The sequence below is a fragment of the Myxocyprinus asiaticus genome, chromosome 44 (assembly GCF_019703515.2).
Source record: "Myxocyprinus asiaticus isolate MX2 ecotype Aquarium Trade chromosome 44, UBuf_Myxa_2, whole genome shotgun sequence".
Lineage (NCBI taxonomy): Eukaryota > Metazoa > Chordata > Actinopteri > Cypriniformes > Catostomidae > Myxocyprinus > Myxocyprinus asiaticus.
This window is the reverse complement of record NC_059387.1, coordinates 1,880,807-1,908,737: the sequence shown is the minus strand read 5'-3', so window position 1 is coordinate 1,908,737 and position 27,931 is coordinate 1,880,807. Positions and strand designations below refer to the sequence as shown.

Below are 27,931 nucleotides of genomic sequence, written 5' to 3'. Positions count from 1 at the left end.
TGCACAATGTTTGTTTTCTATCTAGTGCTATCTTCGTCCAGGATTACTAATCAAACAGGCCCTGGGCGATTGCGGGGCGACACATCTGAGGAAGAGCTTGGCAGGCGTTCAACTCTCCGTGCTGGAGCCAATGGATAAGAGACACCATTATTCATGAAAACACTCCAAACCATCTGAATCAACTTCCCAGTTTGTTTTTAATGTAAAAACAGCCACCCTTTCGCCAAACAAATGCTTAACAAATATGGCAGATGATAAGTCAATCCACTTCCGAACATCAGCCCTTAAAACAAAAAATCATCCATTTTGTTTTCCCTATACAATCACAATTTACTCAAAACACAGAGTCCTGACTTGTGCGTCAAGCATTGCCAGTATTTTGTGGCACATGCAGGTGAGAAGTTCATTTAAAATGTCAATTGCTCCATTAGGCCAACATTCATTCCGACAAGATTAGTAAAAAAAAAAAAAAAAAAAAAAAAAATTATATATTCTCTTGAAACCAGTTTCAACCATTGTCCAGTGCAAATCATTATGTTTTTGGCTCTAGTTTATAGTCCCTTTGATTCAAACTGGTCCCCAATGGCCATGAGTCCAGACTCAGTTATGTGTGGCTGTTTGTATCCACTTGGGCTCCAGACCACATCTGAGAACCACCAGATTTAGGACGGGGGAGAAGGCCATCATGAATACTTTACAGTTCATCCTCCTACACGTTCTGAGAAAGAAGACGGACCTTTCTGCCGCTGAGCACTCGTTTTCTGAGCTCCGCAAATGAAGGGAGCTTCATTTTGTCTCTGTTCTTACTGTAGACGTTCAGGAAAATGCCAAACAGCACTAGCAGACCTCCCCACACGTACCTGTGAAAGAGTAAACACCAGTCATTCTCAACAACATAGAAATGTCAACATGCAATCAAAATGTGGACTTTTGTGGTTTTTGGTCCATGTCTGTTGAAAATTGGACAAAAGATGAAGGTAAAAGACTGTGTACTTAACAGCTTTAATGAGGGAAAGAGCTACAATCCCATGAAGTATTACTGAATTATTGAATGATATAATTGAATTAAAAAAAAAAAAAAAAAAAATTGTTGATTGTAAGTATAAAAACAATATATTTAAATTTGAATGCAACATATTCAAATTTATGCAAATATGCAAGTAGTTTGAGAGTGTAGGGAGTAGAGCTGCCCCTGACCAAAGATTTGCCTAATCAACTAGTAGTCGTTAGTTTAAGCCATTAGTTGACTAGTTGTCGCACATTTATGATATTAATTTAATTACTTAAATATATATATTGGGAGGCATCAGAAAATGGTTTGAGTTCCAGGGCTGAGAAAGAATGTTGTAAGTAACATTGCTAACACTGTTCTACATTACAGAGAAATACTAAACTGTAATAATGAGCCTTTAAAATATACATTTTACAAGCACACGCACGAAGCGAGCCGCAGCGACACCGGCAAAAACGGTAATGATGCTGAACGTGTCGGAAAAACCAGCAAGGAGACTCTCTGAACATTTAGTTAATTATAGAGAGAAATACACATTAGGGTTGTGCCGACAGACGATGATCTCGGGGATCGACAATGGTCAGAGTGATCGCCAATAGCTGATGCCTTTGACTACGTCAAGATGATATTTGGCTCATTTTCCCATGTAATCAATTATTATTATTATTATTATTATTATTAGGCTATTATTATTATCAAATTAATATTACAAATAATTTGCCCGTAGACACACAGACACGCGCTTGAAGAAACACACTTTATTATATTATTAAGAACAGATGACAGAAAAGCTGTCTATGTGCATGTCTCGTGGAACAAGCACATGTAAAAGGTTCTCACTCTTTCTTTCTTTCTGTCTTCTGATTTATTTTATTGTAAGAACAGTATCATCTATGAGTGCTGCAAATGACCTCAGACATCTCAGCTCAGGAGGTGCTTTGAGTTCAGTTCACTTTATTTCCACAGAGCAGTTCATTGTGAACACAACTCTGCAGCTTATACATCTGATTAAACATAAAATAATACAAAAACACGTTCACCTCAAACCATGATTTATATTTCAGTGATTATCATCATCATTATAATTATTATTTTTACATTTAGAATTGTTTTTATGTCTTCATTTGTGTAAGTAATTTTCCGCCTGCATGTTTAGATGGATACTTGCCTGATGGTAAATGGAAAGGTGGTTACTTATATATATATATATATATTATTCTTATATCACTTCATTATTTTAATTGTTTTTTAGTTTCGTTTGGAGTGCAATTTGAGTTTAGAAATGTATTTGATTTGAAGTTTTTCGTTTTTTAAATAAATTAATTTAATAGTAATTAAATGTAATTGGATATTGCAATATATATATATTTTTTGTGAAGGAGGGAACAAAACAAATGTATTCACACACAATGTATTTTCCCGGATAACGAAATACTCAACCGTTAGAGAATGCAGATGAAGTAGGTAGAGATGTTGACAACTGTTGTAAAACCGTCTTTCAAAAAGTTGAACAACACACATTCATTTCAAGGGGTCTTAAAAGACAACATAAAATCAAAATTGCCCCTATTAAATTTCTTAACAAATATCCCACATGGTCTTTGGCCAAAAACATGCTTTACACAAGTACATGTTCACAGATGCGAACGTTTGGCCACTGTATGGTCAACGCGCGGTTTAACACTCATTCTTGCTTACTGTGGCGGTAACAAACCTCAGTACTCAAGGAGGCGATAGTCACCTTCAAAACTCTGTGCTATTAAACTGGATGTGTTATTATTCAGGTAAGTTGCTATAAATTTATTGACTTTAAAAATAAATTTGCAATGCAAGGTAAGGTAAACTGTTGCACCACCATGGCTGAGAACCATTTCAAATTTGTATGCCCTTCCCTCACTAACTTCCCTCCGTCTTACTGACTTGGATGTACAAAATTGCTTACGTTGCATGAGTGCCCGCTACTGGCGGAACCTGTGCAATGGGTTTAACTGGAACACACTTAACCCTTGATCACTTGGAGCATGTTGAAGGCTGATGTCAATTTGTGGAATTATTTAGTGATTTTTGCACATGAGAAAACAACGTTTTCGGAGATTGATGCAACCACAGATTCGGGTAAAGTTTAGTTGTAATTTCAGAGGATTTTGCATAAATCTCATTTGTTTAATTAATTTATTTTTTATTTTTTTATTAGAATTGTTAGAAAGGTTTAAATCAAGCTTTATAAAAATGAGCACACAGGCTATAACTGTGTGATAAACAGTTTAAGGGAGCTACAAGTATTATGCAGTTAAATCTCAATATAACTTTTCTAAACTGCTTAACTGACCTAACTTCACTTCCATCATCATTAGAGTTGTGTGGGTGTGGGGTTGATGAAGTGCAATCTGCTGTCACGTCACAATCGAGTTGCATTGTGTGATTTGGAGCGTACATCAGAGTAGGCTCGCTCCCACGGTCAAAACTGAAGAGGTTGAGGGTCTGTTAACAGAAACTTCCCTTGCCCACTTAACGAAGTGTAATGGACATCCAAAACGCCGGCAGGGATTCCCCAGAGGGAAAGTGCTTAGTGGAGTTAGCAAGTGGATGTTTAAAGTGAAGTGGAACGAGCCCATGACAGTAGCAAACTTAAAAGACCAACTCACGTTTAAGCAGACAGTTCACACTAATGTCCATTATAGCACCCCTTGTGGTAACATTGAGAATGCAACACGTACTTGTTTTGCATTTTGGAATGCAACAAACACAAAATTAAACTGGTGCAGCTAGAAGCATCTGCATTCATGTACTTGCGTAGGAAAGTAGTATGTTTCGTCTTTTATTGTGCACGATTTATTAGCAACTGTAATGCTAAGGAAAATAAAGATTTGTTTTCATAATCTTTCATTAAATTGTAATAACTATCTCCACTGATGTTGATGTGACCAAGGCTGTGTGGGTGGGGAAAATAATGTTAACCAACAATGGACCCTTTTCACAGACAATTTCCACCTTATTTAACAACTTAAATGTAGCAAACTTTTTTATATTTCCAATTTTAAATTTATGACATTAAACTTTGTATTACCCTGGAGTAAGTTTTAAAAATTGAGTTACCACAGCTGCGATGAGGCTTCTAACACAGCAGCTGAGGGAGTGAGAGAACATTTCTCTCTTCTTAATGCGGTTATCCAGCACTCTACATTTTTATCTTCCTTTGAAAAGCCATGAAAGCGCAATCATTTATATTTTCTTTTGCTGTTGGAGCAAACGGTTAAGCAAAAATTACATTTGTTGTGGTCTCCCATTCACCGCCATTCAAGTTTACCCAACCTTGATTCTACTTCTGCTCTGCAAACTCAGATATGTGAAAAGGGTCCATATCACAGCTTAACATGTTTCACCCCTCACAATCCAATTAAATCCCAATGGCTACAATCATGCCCAGCCCTATTTTATTCCAGTTGAATATTCGGTTTCACAAAGTTAAATATCACACTGTGTGTTGTGAATTCAGTTTCATTATGTGTTTATAAAGATTCAGCTCCACTTACTGAAAAGTGAAAGGCTTTGAGAAGAACAGAAAGGACAGTACAATGGTCATGGCTTTCCTTCCTGTAGTCACTGAAAAAAGGAAAATAATACAATTTGTTGCATCAATTCACTTCATCTATTAATTACATTTTAATGAACATTCCAAAATAACCCCATTAGAACTCTTCTCTCACCTGTGACAGCAACCAGTGCACCAAACAGCTTTATTAACGCCAGTACAAATGAAATGCCAAAATATCCCGTCAGCGAAAAGAAGAACGCGTAACCGTATGTTATCACTGGATGCTAAGATTGAGAAAACATTTACATGAGTACAGAAGACATTTTGATACTGAAATACAGACTTTTGAAAGGAAGCAGGGTTTTTTTTTTTTTGCTCTTTTAAGTTTTATGTGCTATACAGACATAAAGACCAGTGAAAAGTTTAACACACCTCCTCATTCTTTATTATCATTACCATTATTCTAAAATGGGGAAAAAGTCAACAAAACTATGAAATAATCCAAATTACGAGAACTATGAAGTGACCAAAAATGTTTTACAATTCAAAACACTTACATTTTACTTCAATAACATTATAAGTGGACTTTAGGGAACAAATAAATACATTACAAATGTGTAGAAAATGTCCCCTATAAATGCATCCATAAGCAATGTGTATTTTAAAACACTGTTTTAGTTTTAAAACCCACCTGAGAGCAGAATGAGGCGGCAGGTCCAAGCCCCCCAACACACAGCAGACCCAACAGAATATACACAAAGCCAATGGAATAAGAGTATAAGACCTGCAACACGTGCATCATTATGGATTAATACACTACAGTCCTTCTGGACACAAGAGAGACAAACCACACAATGCTGATAACTCTTCTAAACCATGTGTACCATCTCTGAGTTAGTTCCATTATGGAATTTCATGGCTTTCTCCTGCACATTCCCAATAGCAGCATCCGCACAGAGGGCCAGGGATATGAGGATGACCCCTAGAAAACATCACAATACATTACACATTTAATCTTTGACAGACAGCAGAAACATCTTTACTTTCCTGTTCATAGCATTTATTATGAAAAATTATTTTAGGAAGAAAAACAAATTTAATGCCAGCAAATCTGCAGCCTGACATCGCACCTGTTACGTTGAAGTTTGGTGCAATCTTACTGTCTGCCAATGTGAACCAGATCAGCCCCAGACTCATGCAAAGAGCAGCAGACACATCCGCCACGTTATAGCGCTTGCCTAAAACATACATCACAAACAAACACTGTCAAACCAAGAAACTGACACAGATCAACTCTAGCACATCACAAAATCCTTTATGGCGGGGGTTTTGAGAACATTTATCAGCCACTGAAATATTTTTTGTGGCCTTTTTGGTATTTATACACTTATTTATATACAGACAAGTTATACTACACATGAGTGTTGCCACCAGTGTTTGGTGTAATCTGATTACAAAGTAATCCAATACATTTTAGACAAAAAATAGTTCAACGTTACATTTTAAATTTGTGTAATCAGATTACAGTTACTGACTTTCGATTAATGTAATTAATTTTAAGTACATGTGTTACACATATTTCTAAAATAATATTATCATTTTGTTAAATATTATAAATATTACATATAATACATTTATTATTAATGATACATTTAAAATATGAACGCATATGTTCTTATGCTTATCTGTTTGCATTTGAAGGTTTGCGACCATGAACAAGGAGGAAATATACACAATATTTTGAATTTGTTAAATGGAAAAAGAAATATTTATGAAAAGTGTTTTAGAAAGAAACTTAAAAGTATTTAGTAATGTGACAACTTTTTAATGAAGTAATCGACAAAGGGTTATTAGCTGGTTCTGTAGAGTGAATAAAAAATAAACACCATGAATCATTCGGAGCAGTTACTTAATTGATCTGAATCACTTATTGAACCGCAATTCATTCATTTTGTCATGTCTGACAAAGAAAAATAAACAAACAAACACTGTTAATTATGTGCTTTTTAGGCTTGTGCTCTTAAAGGTACAGTTCACCCAAAAGCAAAAATACTATCATTTACTCACCCTCATGCAATCACAGATGTGCATGACTAACTTTTTTCTTCTGAACACAATAATAATAATAATAAAAAGAAAAAAAGAAAAAATAGAAGAATATTTCAGCTCTGTTGGTCCTCACAATGCAAATGAAAGGGTGCCAACATTTTAAAGTTCCAAAAAGCACATAAAGTCAGCATAAAAGTAATCCATAAGACTCCACTGGTTAAATCCATATCTTCAGAAGTGATTTGATAGGTGTGGGTGATAAACAGATCAATATTGAAGTCCTTTTTTCCTATACATTTTCCTCCCAGCCCAGTAGGTGGTGATATATACAAAGAATGTGAAACACCAAAAACAAATGAAGAAGAATATGGATGTGAAAGTGGACATTTATAGTAAAAAAGGACTTAAATATTGATCCGTTTCTCACCCACACCTATCATATTGCTTCATAAAACATTGATTAAACTGCTGGAGTCATATGAATTACTTTTATGCTCCCTTTGTGGTTTTTGGAGCTTCAAACTTCTGGTCACCATTCACGTGCATGGACCTACAGAGCTGAAATATTCTTTTGTGTTCTGCAGAAGAAAGAAAGTCATACGCATCTGGGATGGCATGAGGGTGAGTAAATCATGAGAGAATTCTCATTTTATGGTAAACTACAAGACTTAAATCAGTTTAACTGCTGAATGGTTGTTCATATGACAGCAAGTAGTTTACGATACAATTGCTAAGTTTTGTTGTAATCAATCGTAATTTTTTTTGGCTCCCTCTAAAAAGTCGGTTGAAAGTAATTAAAAGTCTGTATAAACACACTTCTGTTCAGTTAAAATCTAAGATAAATCACATCATTTGGCAACAGTGAGGGTAGAATTGCATTTCTTTTTCACAAATATTCCCTCCTCAAAAGTCCTAAAAGAAACGTTAATGAAACCATTAAACAACCACAACCATTAAGGAGGAATCCAAAACTGAAACAAAATCATTAAATACCTTAAGACTCCCATCCCTATAAAAACTGTAATAAGATCACGAATCATCAAATTTTATTTTGTATGTCTTTGACCCCGTTTCCACCTGGTATTAAGATGCATCTTGGGTGACATGTGGTCAGGTAAGACACATCGCTGTTTACACCTGGTTGGTTAAATGCATCTCCTGTGACCACTTGTGATCGGATTTGGAGGGGAGGGACTCTGTTTCATGACGATATACATCAGTCACTATGTCAATGTGTTACTGCATGACATTAAAGCACACCAAAGTCAGAAAAGACAAAGAAAGCATGAAAAAAATGGTGCACTATTTCTCCCTGATGCAGCTGAAATTTAATTTAAGCACAAAATCAATTGTTCATTATTTTACTGGATTAGTTGCATTAACCTGAGCAGCAGATGTTTGTGCTTCTCATAAGTGTCACTGCATGTTGATTTCAGACACACCGAAGAAGATCCATGAAGTTCTCATGCTTGTGTATATATCTGTGTGGCAGGGCGGAGGGCGGGGCCGGGTCGTGATTCCGCATGCTCGGCCCCTAATTGGGCTGATTAGCCCGAGAGTGATAAAGGCCGACTGGAGACGGCAGTGCGGCAGAGAGTTACGGACAGCTGTCCGACACCTGTGTGTGTTTGTGCTTTTGGTTGAGTTTATTCATTAAATCATTATTTATATCGTTAAGCCGGTTCTCGCCGCCTCCTTTCCATTTACCCTGTTACACTGGTGCCGAAATCCGGGAAGGAGGAGAGATGAGCCATAGTAGAGTTCTCGCCGCTACCATCCACCCCAAAGGAGCAGCCACGGCCATCCGCCGGAGGACGGAGGAGCCTGGCCGCCTGGAAGCGGAGGAGGGACTCCCAACCACCTGGAGCGGTTACTGCTGCCAGGGGCGGGGGAGACCCCTACCGTCCACCAAAAACGCGGCGGGGTGTTCCATCCACCAGGGGCCGGAGGACTGCCTCCAATCCACCCGGGGAGGCGCGGCTGTCGTCCACTAGAGGGTGGAGGAGTGGCCGAGGACTGGACTACGGCGTATCAGAGAACCGGCAAGTAAATTATTATTTTTTTCTCTCTCTCTCTCCTGCTGCCGCTGCGTGTTGGCCTTTTCCCTCTCTTTTTAAATGTTTTGTTAATTTGGCACGATCGCCGTTATGGCGTGTAGGTGCCACCTTTTTTTTTTTTTTTTTGTTTCCCTCCCCTTGTCCCCTCCCCTGATCCCAGCAGACGGGGCGCAAGGCATGCCCCCCACACAAAAGGGTGTAAGTCATGCCGGGGGCTCTCTGGCCTGAGAGAACGGAGGAGGAATGTGGCAGGGCGGAGGGCCGGGACGAGTCGTGATTCCGCACACCCGGCCCCTAATTGGGCTGATTAGCCCGAGAGGGATAAAGGCCGACTGGAGACGCAGTGCGGCAGAGAGAGTGAGTTACGGACAGCTGTCCGACACCTGTGTGTGTTTGTGCTTTTGGTTGAGTTTATTCATTAAATCATTATTTATATTGTTAAGCTGGTTCTCACCTTCTCCTTTCCATTTACCTGGTTACAATCCGCTTTGTTAATTTTTCCAGTCGGACAGTTATTTCCTTTTAAACCGCTCGTAACCGGCCAGTTTAAACTCTTGTATTAGTGCAGCAGTTGATTGACAGATGAGGAGTGGCGCGTCGCTGCTGCCGGGATGCATTCAGGACGGATTAGTGTTTACACCTCAAATATGTTGAGTTCAGATGTGTTTTTGACCACATTCGTATGTGGTTTTTGTAATCCGATCACAAAAGTTTTAGACCCCGTTTAGACCTGCATTTAGTACTGACCACATATGATCCGAACACCAAAAACACATCTTAATACCAGGTGGAAATGGGGTCTTTGAATCTCCCATGTCACTTACATGGATGGTGGTCAGACTACTGTTTTTAAATTGTGATTGAAACCATACATCATGTTGCAGTTCCTAATAACATTACAGACCAACTTAATCGCTTGATGAGTGTTAATTTAAGACTCTACTTGTAAAGCTGAATCTGATCTTCTGCAAATCCTCTGTGTCTTTAGAGTTCTGGTCATGTAAATGAGATCAACGGGGCTAAATGGGGCAGAGAGAGAGAGAGACAACTATGTCTGTCTGGCATCCGTAGAGTTGAGAGGATTTGTTAGCAGGTTGCTTTTACAAATAACTTTCCACAAGTTGACTTTTGAAGTGATGCAGGAGAGAGTGAATAGCCACGTTTCCACTGTCAGTCCAAATGAAGGTGTGCTAGTGCGTGCCAAGGCCAGTTGCGTTCCCACTGTCACTTCCGGGGCTTAATCGTGCCTCCTCGGGCCTTATTCGCCGATTACCCTTGGGCCAAAGAAGGCCAGCTGGAGATTGAGGTGTGGTCAATGTCAAAGGCGGAGTTTAGCAAGACACTCATGCCGCGTTTCATTCAAGTTGGATGTGGGATATTCCTACTTGAATTGTCCGAACGCCGACCATAAAGGAATTCCATTGCCATATGCTTGGAAAATTACATTTAAACAACCAAAACTGCAACACTCCTGTTAGCATAACAGGGTTTTAACTGTTTCCTAGCAACCCAACTGATAAACAATGCTGCTACGATAGCATTTGTGCTACAGGTGTAGGATCATCAAAAGAGAGTTTAATTTACTGTGTTTTGTACACCAGTCTCTGCAAACGTTTGTTAAACAAGCTTTAATATCTTGTAATGTAGGAACTTTGACTCATTGATCGACATAATTTAATAAAAGTGAATGTTTATCAGTAACTCTGTACATCTCTGGGTGCCGACATATTTGTGTGACGTCAAGCACCTGCATCTCAGCTAAATAAAATTGCGGACACATTACAAATCCGTTAAGATGCACAGACAAAGAGGTCCCCAAAAGAAGAACTTTCCATGGTTCGAGATCATGGATGGTGTGCTGGGACATCGTTCTGCTGTTAGTGGAGAGACCACTCGGGACACCATGGCAGTTAAAGTCGGTGAGTTGTCATCGTTAAATTATCTTGCTAGCTAGCTAATGATTCCATTCAATATAAACTTGACATTCTAGATAACTAGATAACATGCGTGTTTGTTTTGGCTTGTGAAATGGGCAGGGTGTATGACGTTTGCACCAAGGCATCATATTAAAGGAGAGTTTTAGGGAAATGCTGCAGGGCTTTTGGCCAGATGGTGGGAATGCAGAGCGATTTTGGCCTTGCGGCTCGATGTCTGAGGCTATTAGCCGCGGCTGACCAGTTTATGACCCTGGCTCGCACTGGCCCGATAGTGGAAAAGCAGCTAATGTGGTTTTCTGCTCTTTTCGCTGGACTCTTCAACTCATCACAAGCAAACAGACGAGGAGAGAGAGTTTGAGGTAGGATGTGTAAAAAGACAAAGAACATGGCAGAGAAAGAATAAAAGTGTGAAAAAATTGAATAAAGGCTCTCAAACAGGTAGTTGCCGTGGGTATGGAGGTGATGCAGCAGGTTGCCGTGGTATGCTTTGATTTGGTCCAGCTTTGATGGTTGGGCATCTCACGAGCATCCTGAACCAACGGCTCACTGATCTGCTGCAGCAGCCTCAGGGGACGCCACGTCCACAACAGCACAGAATAAAACAAAATATCTCCACTGAATGAGAATGTAAGCAGTTGTGTGTCTTTCTTGTTCCGAGAGATCAAAAATTCAACCTAAATCTTGCATAAGACCAGTGAAGAACCCCACAACAACAGTGGCCAGTGAAAGAAAAGACACAAAAAACAAGGAACTTATTCACGGAAAATTACAGATCAAATAAAATAACGGAGCTCATTTTGACATGGTAAGTTTTACAGCGATGTCACACAAGTGATGTGATTTACCTTGTATGAAGACTCCTCCAATCATAACAGGAATGAGTTTGCAGCACTTAAAGATGACTTGTGTAGGATAGTTCAAGTAGCCCAGAGAAGTATTGGACAGGCCCATGGTCCCAACTGTTAAAAATGCGATGATCATGTATGTTTTGCAGGGTATCCTGAAAAACAAGGGTTCGGTAAATGAAAGTCATGATTTCCTACATTTACACTGAGGTGCAGGAGTTGAACTCCCTTGGGTCCATGTACACCTGATTTTAACATGCGTTTTAATGTAGGGATGGGAATCGTAAGGAATTTAACAACTCTGGTTCTTTAAAGACTTCATTTACGATTCCTTTAGTACTTCTGAAGAAAACATATTTGGAAATAAGAAATGCATTTTTTTTTACTGAATTCACTGCCTTCAGTGGCAACCAAATGATGAGATCATTTCAGATTGTAACAGAACAGATTATGGCAAAAGGTGTTTACATAGACTTTTAATTGTTAATTTTTATTAAATCACTAATTACAACAAAACTCATATTGTGTATCTATGTGGATCAGTAATTACACAGATTTAAGTCTCACGAGTTGGACATGGAGAAATGAATGACTTGTGGTTCAGTACATTTTTGAGGAACCGGCTGATAAAAGTCTTTCATACAGAAGGTAGCACTGTTTGCTTTGCAGTGTAGAATCAAAAGAACCAGCTCGTAAGTGTCATTCATTTGGGATTTAGGGTGTCATTTTATATATATATATATATATATATATATATATATATATAGGGTGTGATTTTATATATATATAATAATCACACCCTAAATCCCAAATGAATACATACACACACACACATAAATAAAATCACACTCTAAATCCCAAATGAATACATACACACACACACACACACACACACACACACACACACACACACACACACACAAAATAAATAAATAAAAATAAAAAAAAGTTTTTGAAATTGATGACTTGGATCAAATAATAAAGAAAAGCAGCCAATAAGTGCCCAACATAGATGAGAACTCCTTCAATACTGTTTAAAAAGCATCCCAGGGTGATACCTCAAGAAGTTGGTTGAGAAAATGTCAAGAGTACATGTCTGCAAATTCTAGGCAAAGGGTGACTACTTTGAAGATGCTAAAATATAACACAGTTTTGATTTATTTTGTATTTTGTTTAGTCACAACATAATTCCCATAGTTCCATTTATGTTATTCCATAGTTTTGATGACTTTACTATTATTCTAAAATGTGAAGAAAAAAATTGAAATAAAGAATGAGTGTTTCAAAATTTTTGACTGGTAGTGTGTGTGTGTGTGTGTGTGTGTTATATATATCTCAAATAACTAACCTTTCATGATATTCCATGTAAGCATAAAACAGTTTGTTTGTGCCTCACCAATGTCACTGTTTTATGTTTCTTGGTTATAGGTTAAAAAAACAAAAAAAAACAAAAACAAAGAACAAGTTTTTTTTGTCACTACCCCAAGTTTTCATAAAGGAGGTCAAAATGACTATGCATTTAGTTTGCAATTATGAATCACAATGGCATTTTTATTGTATTTATTTTTTTATCAGTAAGACTAGCATTGGCATTTTTGTCAAGTAATTTTGTAAATAAGGATATTTATACCTTAACATTCATGGGTTACTCAAAAATATGTTTGTGACTGTTAATTGTTTGTATATAGGTACAGTTGAAGTCAGAAGTTTACATATACCTTAGCCATATACATTTAAAGTCCGTTTTTCACAATTCATGACATTTAATCATAGAAAATATTCCCTGTATTAGGTCAGTTAGGATCACTACTTTATTTTAAGAATGTGAAATGTCAGAATAATAGTTTTATTGTAATAAATAAATGATTTATTTCAGCTTTTATTTCTTTCATCACATCCCCAGTGGGTCAGAAGTTTACATACACTTTGTTAGTATTTTGTAGCATTGTCTTTAAATTGTTTAACTTGGGTCAAACATTTTGGGTAGCCTTCCACAAGCTTCTCACAATAAGTTGCTGGAATTTTGTCCCATTCCTCCAGACAAAACTGGTGTATCAGGTTTGTAGGTCTCCTTGATTGCACACGCTTTTTCAGTTCTGCCCACAAATTTTCTATTGGATTGAGGTCAGGACTTTGTGATGGCACTCCAATACCTTGACTTTATTGTCTTTAAGCCATTTTGCCACACTTTTGGAGGTATACTTTGGGTCATTTTCCATTTAGAAAACCTATTTGCGACCGAGCTTTAACTTCCTGGCTGATGTCTTGAGATGTTGTTTCAATATATTCACATAATTTTTCTTCATGATGCCATGATGTGAAGTACGCCAGTCCCTCCTGCAGCAAAGCACCCCCACAACATGATGCTGCCACCCCCATGCTTCACGGATGGGATGGTGATCTTCGGCTTGCATCTTCAATGGTCATTATGGTCAAACAGTTACATTTTTGTTTCATCAGTCCAGAGGACATTTCTCCAAAAAGTAAGATTTTTGTCCCATGTGCACTTGCAAACTGTAGTCTGGCTTTTTTATGGTGGTTTTGGAGCAGTGAAGCCACTTCCTTGCTGAGCAGCCTTTCAGGTTATGTCGATATAGGACTCGTTTTAATGTGGATATAGATACTTGTCTACCTGTTTTCTCCAGCATCTTCACAGGGTCCTTTGCTGTTGTTCTGGGATTGATTTGCACTTTTCGCACCAAACTATGTTCATCTCTAGGAGACAATGCGTCTCCAGTCTGAGCGGTATGATGGCTGCGTGGTCCCATACTGTTTATCCTTGTGTACTATTATTTGTACAGATGAACATGGTACCTTCAGGCATTTGGAAATTGCTCCCAAAGATGAACAAGACTTGTGGTATTCAACAATTTTTTTCTTCTGAGGTCTTGGCTGATTTCATTTGATTTTCCCATGATGTCAAGCAAAGAGGCACTGAGTTTGATGGTAGGCCTTAAAATACATCCACAGATACACCTCCAATTCAGTACACCTCGTATCAGAAGCTAAAAGGCTTGACATAATTTTCTGGAATTTTCCAAGCTGCTTAAAGGCACAGTTAACTTTGTTTATGTAAACTTCTGACCCACTGGAATTGTGATATAGTCAATTAAAAGTGAAACAATCTGTCTGTAAAGACAACAAATTACTTGTGTCATGCACAAAGTAGAAGTCCTGAACATCTTTTTAAATCTGTGGAGTGGTTAAAAAAAATGTATGACTTCAACCTAAGTGTATGTGAACTTCTGACTGTGTGTGTGTGTGTGTGTGTGTATAGAGAGAGAGAGTAAATACTGTATATATAATGCATTTCACATTTTGTCCCGTCAACTGCTGTTCTGATTTTTCTTCAGACATATATCATAGCAACAGTTCTGTTAACTGTAAGCACACTGCAAGAACATACATTTTTTAAAATAATTTAAAATATAACACAGAAACAGTACATTTTGAGGCATAGAACTTATATTTTACATACTATTCTAAATCAGCTAGCTTGCAAACTACGGCTACGTTCCCACAGTAGCAGAATGCGGTTGTCAATCGTGTTTTGAGTGCTTAATACGGTTACGTTCACACACAGGACGGTTATTTACTAGTGACAACCGCATTCTATAAACCAACTGACACCCGCGAATTTTCAGGACTCACAACCGCATTTTCGGCAAATCTGTGCTGTGTGAACGGAACCGTACTGGACAACTAGTAATAAATAAATATCAGATGTTTTTTTTTAAAAACTTCACGCTTAGTCTTGAGGGTCTCGAGGTGTCCGCTCTGTTTTTTTTTTTTTTTTTTTTTTTAATTGTCAACATAAATAACTAAGTGGCTACCTACACATTGGTTACAGCACATGACTTTGATTTGGTGGACAAAAGTGTTTTTAAAAATGATTTTTTTTTTTTTTTTTAAGAAATAACAATAAAAGATTATTCTGCACTATTCATGCCAACATTTATTTTTCAATAATTTCAACTTTTAATGAGACTGACTTTTTTGTTTTGTTTTACTGTTTCTGGACACCCAGAAAAAAATATCAATATTACTTCAAACTCAGAAATTGAAAATATGCTCATCACAGAAAAGGTGTATTCAAGGAAACGTTGTGTGTGAATTGCATTTTGTTTGTATTTTTAATTTAACAGATCTGGATGAAATAAAATGAGCGTCATGTCACTGAGCCTTTCACAAGGCCATAATATACACCTGTTACCCTCTGTTATTTTATTATATATATATATATATATATATATATTAGTGATACTTTGTGAAAAGAATCCACATTATGAAAAAGGTTTGGTCTAGATCGTTCGCTCACTGACACACATTTGTTAACCGAACTAACGGAAGATTGATCTGTTTCTACGAAGGATGCAAAACGTTCTACACAAAAGTGTTTAATGGGCGAAACCCTGAAAATTGTTGTAGGTTATGTTGTAGCAATATCTTACCTTCTGATCACTTCGTCAAAAGATTTCCTTGTACTGTTCTCTTGGCCACAAATGCTGCATAACTTTTGAACTCAACCCATCGCTAAACTCCGGCTTGTGTTTTCAGAAAACTGGTGACTTTTTGCAATGGGTACAAAGCTTGCGTGCTTATGGTTTTGCACAACTAAAGCATCATACTGGCAGAATATTTCCAAACTGTGTAAGTGTACAGATCTGATTGGGGGATTTCACCTCTAAAAACTGTCAACCCCAAACGTGTCAATCTAATTCTGATCGGCTAATCGCCATTATGTGTTATTTATCAGATGTGGAGAATTAAATATTTTACTTGCATGATTAGATCTAAGTAATAGGCTACATGACACAATTGATCGGGGAATTTAAAGGGGATGGTGGTTTTACAAGGGGGATAGTTTTTGGTATTTCCAGCAACATGGGGATAGCATCCCCTCGCATCCCTTCAGACAGTATTTAAGCAGCTACTCTACGTTGTTGTATGAATAGCACATTTCAAGTCTCACACCAGTAAGTAAATACGGTTGTCAATCCCAAACACTGTATGAAAGTAGCCGTAGAGCTAATACTTGGGTAGATAGCACATTTTAGTAGTTTTTTAAACATTTTAAAGTTAGCTTTTTGAGTGTTCTACTGTATTACTATTAAAGCTGCAATATGTAACTGTGTGCTCTCAAGCGACATCTGTGGTTGAAACTTAAAAGTGCAAGCAATTTGAGGAAGAATACATTACGTCAGTTGTGTTCTGGCACTGCTCTTCCGGCAGATGAATCTCATGATTTAAGCTTACCTGAACATCGCCTGTGTGTGATCATGACTGGAGCCGAAGATTTAATGTGTTATTTTCATGTTGATATTCTGTTATACGATTAACCATTTGAAACAGAAATATTATTTGCTTTGATGAAGATAAACAACACTTATTTACATATTTGAATGAATTATACACTTAAATCACATTTCTGATACTACACTCAAAGCACTTTTACATAGAGAACAGGGGACTCTCCTTAATCACCACCAGTATATCTTAATATGATTATTCAAGTGTTTTATCTACTATTAATGTTGGGTTAACTCGTGAAATGACTGATATGAGTTTAATAGAAGACTTCATTCTTTTTTTCCTATATTGTCCAGCCTCAGTTACTACAATAGTACGTCTATGCAATGCACACAATAACAACATAAACCTAAAACATAAGACGAGGATTCAATAATGATGGGGATAAAATACACTTTATTAAACGTAAATATAATATGCTTAAATATGCAATATAATAATTACAAGAAGTCAATTTCAGAAGTCACACATATTAAACATGTCTGAGTAACTTCACTGGACAACACAGACACAGTGCGATCGGTTAACACACGAGTAATGTTCGATTCATAAAAGCATGACAAGCAATATAAGCTTCAACAACCCTACCAGAAAACATACCCAAACATTATAGCAGATAAACAACTTCACTAAATGGATAACAGATAAACAAATATCTAGACTGCAGCGATGCTGTCCTGAACTGTGAGTGTGACTGAACTGATCTGAACAGCATAGTTAGTTTCTCCAGCTGGAACACGAGACAGCCGGTACTTCTTTCCTGCGTGTGCCGTATGACGTAATGACATAAACCACTGAATCCAGTGGGGTATGATTCACACTCTAGATTCAAAAGAACCGACTCAAAAGAGCCATTTGATTTTGAATCAATCTTCACTGGTTGCACTGTATATTTTGCAATGTAGATTCAATAGAACCGGTTCAAGCACGTTCAAGAACCATTAATGGAACTGAAGTCTGAAATCATGTAAATCATTCAGTTCAAGTATTTTTTTTTTTATATTTTTATTTTATATGTAACCGGTTCTGAATAAACTGTGTGAATAAATGTGTTTCTGATGTGTTTTGCCAAATATGGTTTGATCTTAATATCAGGTGTAAACAAGGTCTTGACAACAGAACAAGTTAAAGAAAAGATTGTTTTGACAACTTAACAGTTTATGGGGGCAAATCTCACCTCCTCCTTTTATCCTGAGTGAGCTGTAACTCCACCAGACCAAACAAAGAGTAAAATCCAAACTGCACTAAAGTCAGATACCAGCCGAACGGTTTAAACCCCTCCACTGAGAATATCAGCTCCTGAAAGCAGCCAGTTTCACAACAGTCAGACATTTCACAAAGGGCTAAATGACTTTAGCATCATATACACACAGTATATACAGTATATAATGCAGAGCTGTTCAGTTATTCGAAAGAATTACCAAAACCCACAGACACAAATATATGCACATAAATCACTGACTGTGCAGTGGGTACTATTGTCACCTGCAGGTAGCCATACACGAGGTAAAAGAGGAAGACTCCAGCCACACAAATGAAGAACTGTGTTGGTGTGTTGAAGCTGCTGAGGTTGATGCCCAGCACTCTCAACTCTTCCACTGATTTGATATGAGGTGACATCACCTCTGTGGATGACGGCACAGTTATAGAGATGTGCTTCCTTGAGCTGTAGTTCACCAACCCAAATTTACCACTCATGATGTCTGCAGACTCCTGACAAACCAAAATACACATGTACACCAACCCGACATTAACAAGGTAACCATAGTTTCCACCACAATACCTTGTTTTATACTTTAACATCACAATAAAATAATATGGGATCTCCTTATAACAGTTTAAGAAGCTTTAAGAATGTCTGTTATTGTCTTTAATTGCGTTTTGATGACAATGGAGTGGTACTACATCCTACTGTGGTATTTTAGTGCGTACTTTTTAAGGTTTGAGACACGATGTGATTCCACAAAAGTAGAGACACAGACTTTTCCTTTTGAAATGACTGCTATGTGCACACATAAAGACACATGTCATGAAGCTACCTTCATGCTTTAAAACATGTTTACAAAAACGGACCAGAAGCTTAAAGGCAAAGTCTACTTTATTTTTCCGTATCGCTCACTTGAATAACCCAAAGACTTTTAGATAAAATTACCACTGCCTTACCAATATGTTGTATAGTTATACATTATTACATTTCTAATTTTGACAACAGTTGTAGCTGAAATCAAATTACCACAGTTTTATTGTAGCAACAGTAGGCTAACTAAAGCAACTAAAGTCAGGTCTTATTTTACTTCAGGTATATTTTGGTATATTACTGCAGTATTTTGTGGAAACTATGGTTACCAAGGTACTTTTTAAGGTTTGAAACTCAATGGCATTTCTCAATGTCACACTTTTCCTATTGGAATTTGCACTACTTAATCATGTGTACATAAAAGACACATGAAGCACACCTTCAGCAGACCATTTAGCCTCCTGAGACCTCACGCCCACATGTGGACATTACGTTTTGGCTTCAATATGTGCTATGCATAATTTAATTTCATTTAAACAAACTGATCTCAGTTCAGGATACTCTAGGCTGCCATTAAAGGGTTAAACTTTTGAAGCCCCGAGTCATGTGACAAAACAACATGGCACCTTTCTCAGCAGGAGAAACGGCAACAAAACTACATCCTATAGATTTCACTCCTAAAATCCAACCAAAAGTTCAGTTTCAGGCTGCAGATGATGTTTGGACCACTCAACATTGCTGGCAGACATGGGACAAGGGTAATCAGTACATAAATTAGCAAAGTTTTATTTTAACATGGTTGGCAGTGATTGGATGATGCTAGCCATTACTCTGAATCAGAATTATTTATGATAATTTCTGATGCAATGTCTATAATGTCTCAAAAACATGAATAACCAACACTCCTGGAAACATACACTGGCGGCCAAAAGTTTGGAATAATATACGCTCTTATGGAAAGAAATTGGTACTTTTATTCACCAAAATGGCATTCAACATTAAAAATGTAAGATTTCTCATCAAAACATCCTCCACATGCAGCAATGACAGCTTTGCAGATCCTTGGCATTCCAGCTGTCAGTTTGTCGAGATACTCGGGTGACATTTCACCCCACGCTTCCTGTAGCACTTGCCATGGATGTGCATAGTCAGGCACTTCTCATGCACCTTACATTCTAGCTGATCCCACAAAAGCTCAATGGGTTTAAGATCCAGTACACTCTTTTCCAATTATCTGTTGTCCAATGTCTGTATTTCTTTGCCCACTCTAACCTTTTCTTTTTGTTTTTCTGTTTCAAAAGTGGCTTTACTTTGCAATTCTTCCCATAAGGCCTGCACCCCTGAGTCTTCTCTTTACTGTTGTACATGAAACTGGTGTTGAGCAGGTAGAATTCAATGAAGCTGTCAGCTGAGGACATGTGAGGTGTCTATTTCTCAAACTAGAGACTCTGATGTACTTATCCTCTTGTTTAGTTGTACATCTGGTCTTCCACATCTCTTTCTGTCCTTGTTAGAGCCAGTTGTTCTTTGTCTTTGAAGACTGTAGTGTACACCTTTGTATGAAATCTTTAGTTTTTTGGTAATTTCAAGCATTGTATAGCCTTCATTCCTAAAAACAATGATTGACTGACGAGTTTCTAGAAAAAGTTTCTAGAGAGTTTCTTTTTTGCCATTTTTGACCTTAAGACTAGGGATGCACCGATACCACTTTTTCTCTTCCGATCCGATATCTGAAATCTCAGTATCAGCCGATACTGATCCGATACCAGTGTTGTTGTTTTTTTATAATCAGTTTAGAATATCTATACCTCACTGAGTGATTCTAATTATATGTAAAGAATCACAAACCTCTAACTACACATTATTTCAATATAAATGTATAGCTTATTAAGAAAAACTTTATTATTAACTAGTATACTGGATAATGAAGCAGCAAAATTAACAGTAATTCCAGTCTAAGTGTTCAGTAGAAAAGAAGGCTTTTTATTTTTTTTTATTTTTTTGTTTTTTTGTTTAAAGTTTCAACTTGCATCTGGACTTTAAAGGATTCAGATCTCTTTTTTTGTTCAATTTAGGTGTAAGACATCAGTTCACTTTTCATTCACAGTTATTTTTTGGAACCCATTCAACTTAAATATTGTTATAATTTGTAAACAAATAAATAATAATAATAATAATAATAATAATAATACATTAATTATTATTATTGACTTTTAGAATTTTAAATACAACAGTAATATATTTCAATCGTGCACCTTTAACTTTAAAACCCTCACGCTTTTATTTTGACATTCTGAACTCTCCAGGAAATCCTGTATGTGTCCGTTTGTAGGCAAGTTCACAGTAGTTTAATTCGCTTATTCAAATTCTGGTAAAATGCACCCCCGGTGCCGTTCTAAATAGGGATGTACCAATCCTGGATTGGTATTGGCTCCGATACTGACGTTTTTAAACAAATCGGGTATCGGTCCGACGAGCCCGATTCAAATCCAATACTGTGTGTTAGTCATGTTAGTTACTGTCAAGCTCAATAATTTACATAAAAGAACCATTAAAACACAATTAAAGTAGTTCATATGACTCATGCATTTTATTCAAAGCCACTTGAAGACGTGCGATAGCTCTGTGAATCACAAAAGGCTGTGTTTAATAAGTAAATATATAAAATGCACGCGCAGCTCCAACGCGTTATTGCATGGCGCTGCTCTGTTTACACATACACACATGGCTATTTTTAGCCTTCACAGCAGTGCGCAATATTTGAGCACTAATCAAGAACATCTCAAATGCCACGAGTGCATCACCAGCCTGTGTGTAAGTTTGTGTCAACAGAGCAGCACCATTCACTAACACGCTGGCGCTGTGCATACTATATATTTACTTCTAAAACACAGCCTTTTGTGATTCACAGAGCTTTGAATAAAATGCATGAGTCATATGAACTACTTTAATATACCCAATCCGTTTAAAAGCTTCAGTATCAGAGCCGATACCGATCCAGGTATCGGATCAGTGCATCCCTACTTAACACATTCCAGTCTATTGCATACTGTGGCAACTCAGAAACAAACACAAAGACAATTAAGCTTCATTTAACAAACCAAATTGCTTTCAACTGTGTTTGATATTATGGCAAGTGATTTTCTAGTACCAAATTAACAATTTAGTATGATTTCTCAAGGATAAGGTGTTGGAGTGATGGCTGCTGTCTGGATTTGATTAAAAATTACTTTTTTTCAAATAGTGATGGTGCTGTTTTTTACATCAGTAATGTCCTGACTATACTTTGTGATCAGTTGATTGCCACTTTGGTGAATTAAAGTACCCATTACCTTCCGAAACAGCAAAATCTGTACATTATTCCATAAATTTGCCCCCCAGTGTAAACAATTTGATGAAAAAATAAAATCTCACTTTCAATAGCTTGCTATTTTTTAAAAATTTAATAACTTAGTCAATTTTTAGGTATTTTTCATTTTATTATTATTTATTTATTGCATGTTTCTTAGAGGCTACAAGATCGGTCACGCTCGGGTCTCAGGAGGTTAAACATCTTTACAATATCATTAAGGCTGAAAAAAAATGATGCTTTATTTGGTGGTACCAAAAATAAATAAATTAATAAAAAATAGATTACAAAGTTATACATTATTATTGTTATAAGCCTATTTATACACCTTATTCCTATTTTTGACGCTAGTGGTAGTTAAAACCAACTTACTAATATTTTCTTTCTTCTGTTGCACACTTTAACAACCCTACACAAAGCATAAAGTTCACAAATACACACTTAAATCAGGGATAACTCCCCCTGCGAAACTACAGTTTTGATACCCTGGTACACTGATAAGTTTGATATGATAGTACCATGGTACTTTTTTGTTCATATATTCTGCATATTGACAGCATCTCATACATCACAGTCCCAGACTTAAAGCTGCTCTAATAGCAGAATCTTACCTGAATACAGCAGAAGATCAGAGACTGTACATCACACTGATCTCACATCAGCCCGATACACGACTCTCTTCAGCATTGACACTCATGGCAGCGATCATTCTGCGACTTTAAGCGATATAATCAGTTATCACACTAAATCACTCACTTATCTGTCATTTACACACACGAACAGAGTTAGCGGCTAGGCTAACAGCTGCTGCTCTGCTCCACTTCCGGGTGTAAAATCAGTTAAAAGCGCTCGCCTCACGTTAACACACACATCATCGCATCAGACCAGCCGAACAGCACACAAATCCGACTCTTAATTCACAAATCCTCGCGTCTAGTGTAAAAACACAAGATAACGCTCGTGTTGTAGTCCTGTTCTATCTCCCGGTAGCAGCCAACAGCTTCCGGTGAACTCTGACCTCATTACACGTCACCGAATGCATATGCTACACGTATCCAAAGATTATTTAGCAGAGATGGGCCACTTCTATTAAAATGAATGGGAGAAATTGGAACGCTCAACCAAGCAGCTCTGAGCGCCCAACGATCAACGGAAAAGAAAGTCCCGCCTTACAGTTAAAAAATCCAATCACCTTCTAGATACAGACATCACCTGTTCATCAACTTTAGAATGCGCATGCTCATTATCTACACAAGCTGGGAAAAATTGCGGGTATTTTTTTAGCGAAATGTGAGGTAAAGAATCACAATTTATGATTTCAGTGTTGTCAGATTTCATTGTTGATTTGAATATGTTCTTTGATCGTAATCTTGACCAACCCTTTGAGATTTTGGACTTTCTCTATTCAAGTAGATAAGAGCTGCACTGGCATGACAAGAAATAACCTCCCGAGAGCGTTCCAAAAATGGCCGACAGTGGACTGACTTGCTAGAGACACTTTGATGTGTCTGTCAGATTACACTACTTTTTGGTCAAATAATAATAATAATAAAACAAAACAAAATCAATAATAATTAAATTGTAGTAATAAAAGTATATAAGTCTAACTTATTTAAAAAATGACAGCAAAAAAAAAAAAAAAAAAAAAAGAATAAAAGAAAATATCTTGTAATGTAACTGACTACTTTTTCAAAAGCACAGTTAAACTGTAGTTTAACTACTTTAAAGTATGAGTAGCATGACAGTTAGTATGACCGTTTCAAAATAGCTTCCCCAACAAAGCGTACGGCATGATCTCTGAAAACTAGCATACTCTCTTAATACACACATAGATGTGCTTTTCATCACCAGTGCAGTATGCTTCTATTGCATAAGCATGTACATTAGAAAGCAAGCCTGAAATCCACTGAGGCAGAAATCTAGCTAACAAAGATATTCACTGCATCCAAATATCCATACTTCCCTACTATAGCCTATTCACCTTATTTTTCAGCAAAACTAGGGTGCCGCCATTATCAACCTTGAATGTGGACCACTTCTGGTATAAGCCACTTCCAGCTATTTTAGCTATACACAAATGGCTGGCAATAAATGTTGTCATTTTATTATCATATCACACAATGTAGCAATGGCAGAATGAATGAAATCAGGCGTGGACACGGACAGTCCTGGGTGCCGTCTGACACGCCTCCACAAACTTTACACAACCAGCAGAGAGAAGATGCTGAGAAAATGCTGCTTCCACTTTCTTTGCATTAAAACTGCATCTTGTTTCATCTTGGCAAAATAATAAACACATTTTACTCTCCGTTCTTGTCGTAGCTGTGCTTTCTCACGCATTCAGCATGGCTTATGAAACATCGCATTTGGAAATAAATAAATAAAAGGCATCATTGGAGGTTATGCAGATACATATGAACAGAGGTTTACATGGAGACAAGAAAGACTGCATCGTCACAATCTCGGTAAAGAAAGAAGCAGATTTGATTACCGTCTCTTCAATGCAACAACACACAGCAACAAGTGAATGATTTACTTACTCTTTTACTATAAATGCTGACGTTAGAAAATTATCCAACATTAGCACATAATTCTGCTGTACATCGTGTGGTTTTGTGATAAGTTTATAAGACCATATCACTAAATTCTGGTATTATAACCTTCTAGTTATTTACACTGCGGTCAATGCCAGTGGAACTTTTTCACATTCACAGCCAGAAATGCAGCCGCTGCTTACTTCCGTGTTGCAAAATAAGGTGGATAGCAGGCACGCGGAGGGGTAATCACTGGCATGTCAGCAACAGCATGAGAGGAGTAGACTATTTTATTTATATGAAATTCCGCACCTGCATTCCAATCTACATCTTGATGTAATCCTTCCTCATGATCACACAGTGTGTTTTCATCAGCTAAATGGGGGTAACCGTTTGTAATGCCTGAGCAAAAACCTATCATGTTATCGTGATAGCATGTCACTGAAGTCTAGGCTAACTGAAAAACAACGACATCTTTAACTTCACAATCTAACTTCAGTTATATATTATTATGTGTAACATATGATTTAAAAGACATTAAATGTCATATTTATATAGTTAAAACTGCATATACCATAAAGTGAATTTGTAAGATTTTTAATCAGGTACTGAACAGAGTACCCATTACTAGCTCATTGAGCCAATGGAATCGCTGTGATGTTATATGGGGACTCGGGTGGACTCAATTTATCATGACACTGGCAACGCTTCACTTCCGGTTAATCGTGCGAGTAAACACATCCGCTTTGCTTTGGTCAGGCTGCACGGATGACAGCCTACATTCTGTGTTTCATTTGTTTCTTTTTGCTTTCAGAACAACACATGATGTAATAAGGAAAACACCACTATTAATCCTTGAGATTTCCAACCCAGCATACAGGTACACCCTCCTTAAACCATGGTCACATTCAACATTACATTAAACGATTAAAAGAGAAAACATAAACCCACATCGTGGGATTCAAAAATCTTTTCAAGTCTTTATAAAATATTAATTAAACCTGGAAATAAAGTTTTAGGATTTTGCAGGTGCAATTCACCGAAAAGGGCTAAATAGTCGATCGGCTTGCACGCACAGCACGAGTCTAGTCACACTTTAATAGTGTTTAGCCTCCCATTCAGCTGATGAAAACACACTGCTTGATCATGTGGAAGGATTACATCAAGATGTAGTAGATTGGAATGCATGTGCGGAAAATGACATTTCAATAAAATAGTCTGCTCCTCTCTTGCTGTTGCTTGCATGCTAGCGATTACACAATTACAATGACATAATATAAGAAATATTTAAGATTACACAGAATTTCGTGATCAGTAATTAAATAAGCACATTTGTAACATTAACTGTGTTAACACATTTTGTACAAAAGGACAGGTTTTCTTTCATTAAAGCACTTTCAAAAGATGCTTTGTGAAAATTCACATGCAGGATCATGATTATATCATATTGACCAGGAAAATAAAAAATGGCATTCCATGTCAAAAAGGTTGCCGACCGCTGGCCTATAGTATGCCTAAAACAGTGTGTCAGTGGAGTAGTATGTCAGAATCCACAGTATTCATGAAACAGAAAGCAAGAAATACCCGGATGACTTACTATTTCCGGTGAGATTCTGAAGTGCGGATCGACTGGACACGTTACGATCCCATAATCCCTCGGGAGCTGAGATGTCATGTTCAAAACGCTGGATTCAGATGGCTCTTCTCAACTTTTAGTACTACAAATATACAAAGAAAGTTGTTTTTTGTGCTTAAATGGTGCTTGTTTAACAAAACCAGAGTAGATTATTTTCGTGTGTTTTTTTTATGTCATGTATTCAGGTCACAGGACAATACCCACGTCCCCAGATGTCAAAGTATGTCTGGAATCTATTCATACTACTCGCATGCCTAAAGAACATACTGTTTTACCAGCCGAGAAGTGCATCCTTCATTAAATACAGTACATACTCTGACAGTAAGCAATTTCTAGCGTGACAATGCTTCAGTGCTTGTTATGTAGCTACTTACAATGGCAGTTTGACTCTAGTTTAACTACTTTAAAGTATGACTAGCATGTAGCTCGACAAGCTACAGTTTCAAAGTAGATTCCAAAACAAAGAACGGCAGTATGTCCTAACACTAGCATACTCTCTTACTACACACTCAGAAGTATGTGCTTTCCCATCACCATTTAAATACATGCTTCTATTTCATAGTGTATGCATGCAAATTGGTACACAAGCCTAGAAGATAGGTTAGCATCAGCACATGACGTTTGTCTCCCGTTTTTCGGATTATTTCTAGTAGGTCTCTTAAATGAAAGATTACTTGCGGAAATAATGGAGATGTATAATAATCTTGTACCTGCTTTATTACTTGGGTTGGTTTCATTGGTAATATAAACGGAGCCACACAGTATAAGTTCTGCTGCAGGTAATCTGTGTTGTATAACCTGTTTATCTAGTCTAACAGCAGAGTGTGCGTTGGTGTGTTTGCATAACTGTTTTGCATGTATTTTGAACTAATGTTATGCAATATTAAAGCAATTTTGACCTTGCAAATTAAACCTTCCAAAATCGGAAGAACTTAACACACCACACACTCTTCCTTATTGCACACCCCATGTCACTGGATGGTCACCATCTCCTGCAAGGGGTTATGATTCTATCCACCCTTCCCTCTGCCTTTCCCATCCATTCATTTCCTTTCCTTCCCCTATAGATGACAGCGGACTCTCCATCCAGTGCGAGAGGTTAATTCACTCACGGACGGCCTTATTTCCTCCCAGCCCCTTCCACAATATAAAAATTCAGAGTGGACAGGCCCATCTCTCATCCATGTGAAATTTGATTGGAACGGTATTGCCTCCTGTCCCGAGGAGGCCCTCTGCTGACTTGCCTGCACTTTATGACACTAAATAGCCAGGCTACAATTTTTCCATCTATTCAAAAAATTCTCTTAATAACTCATTCTTGCGAACGAGAGCCCACTCGCTCTCTGCTGAGGACAGGCCCGTCCCATTTACGTCCACGGGTCAGCGAAATGGAGACCCAAATGTCCAGAATTCAACGGGTTAATTAATCTCCGAATTTACTGCCCTTTCTCTGGTGCCCGCGCGCCGAATAATAGGCCCGTGGAGACGCCCGGCCATATTTACTGCCCATTAATAGTATTCAGCAATGCACAGTACCTTCCGCATGCATGCTGCTCTTTTGCTGCCCATCTAACTTTACAAGTGATCTCATTTATCAACAATGACGGATTTGTGTAATGACTTCCACTTTTTGCAGCCCTTCACACCAGA

At 37.5% G+C, this 27,931-nt stretch overlaps 1 protein-coding gene and 1 long non-coding RNA gene across 2 annotated transcripts in view; both read right to left on the bottom strand.

Annotated features, from left to right (window-relative positions):
• The window catches only part of LOC127434267 (uncharacterized), a 220,497-nt gene that overhangs the window by 162,499 nt on the left and 30,067 nt on the right, over positions 1–27,931 (bottom strand). The window lies entirely within an intron of this gene.
• Positions 179–23,241, bottom strand: slc35b3 (solute carrier family 35 member B3). Its single transcript, XM_051686858.1, has 10 exons — positions 22,723–23,241; positions 18,231–18,458; positions 17,923–18,044; positions 11,436–11,590; positions 5,678–5,785; positions 5,432–5,529; positions 5,239–5,331; positions 4,720–4,831; positions 4,546–4,615; positions 179–860 (listed from the first exon to the last, which is right to left on the bottom strand). The coding sequence occupies exons 2-10, from the start codon at positions 18,441–18,443 to the stop codon at positions 710–712; spliced, it is 1,122 nt and encodes a 373-aa protein (XP_051542818.1). The 5' UTR covers positions 18,444–18,458; positions 22,723–23,241; the 3' UTR covers positions 179–709.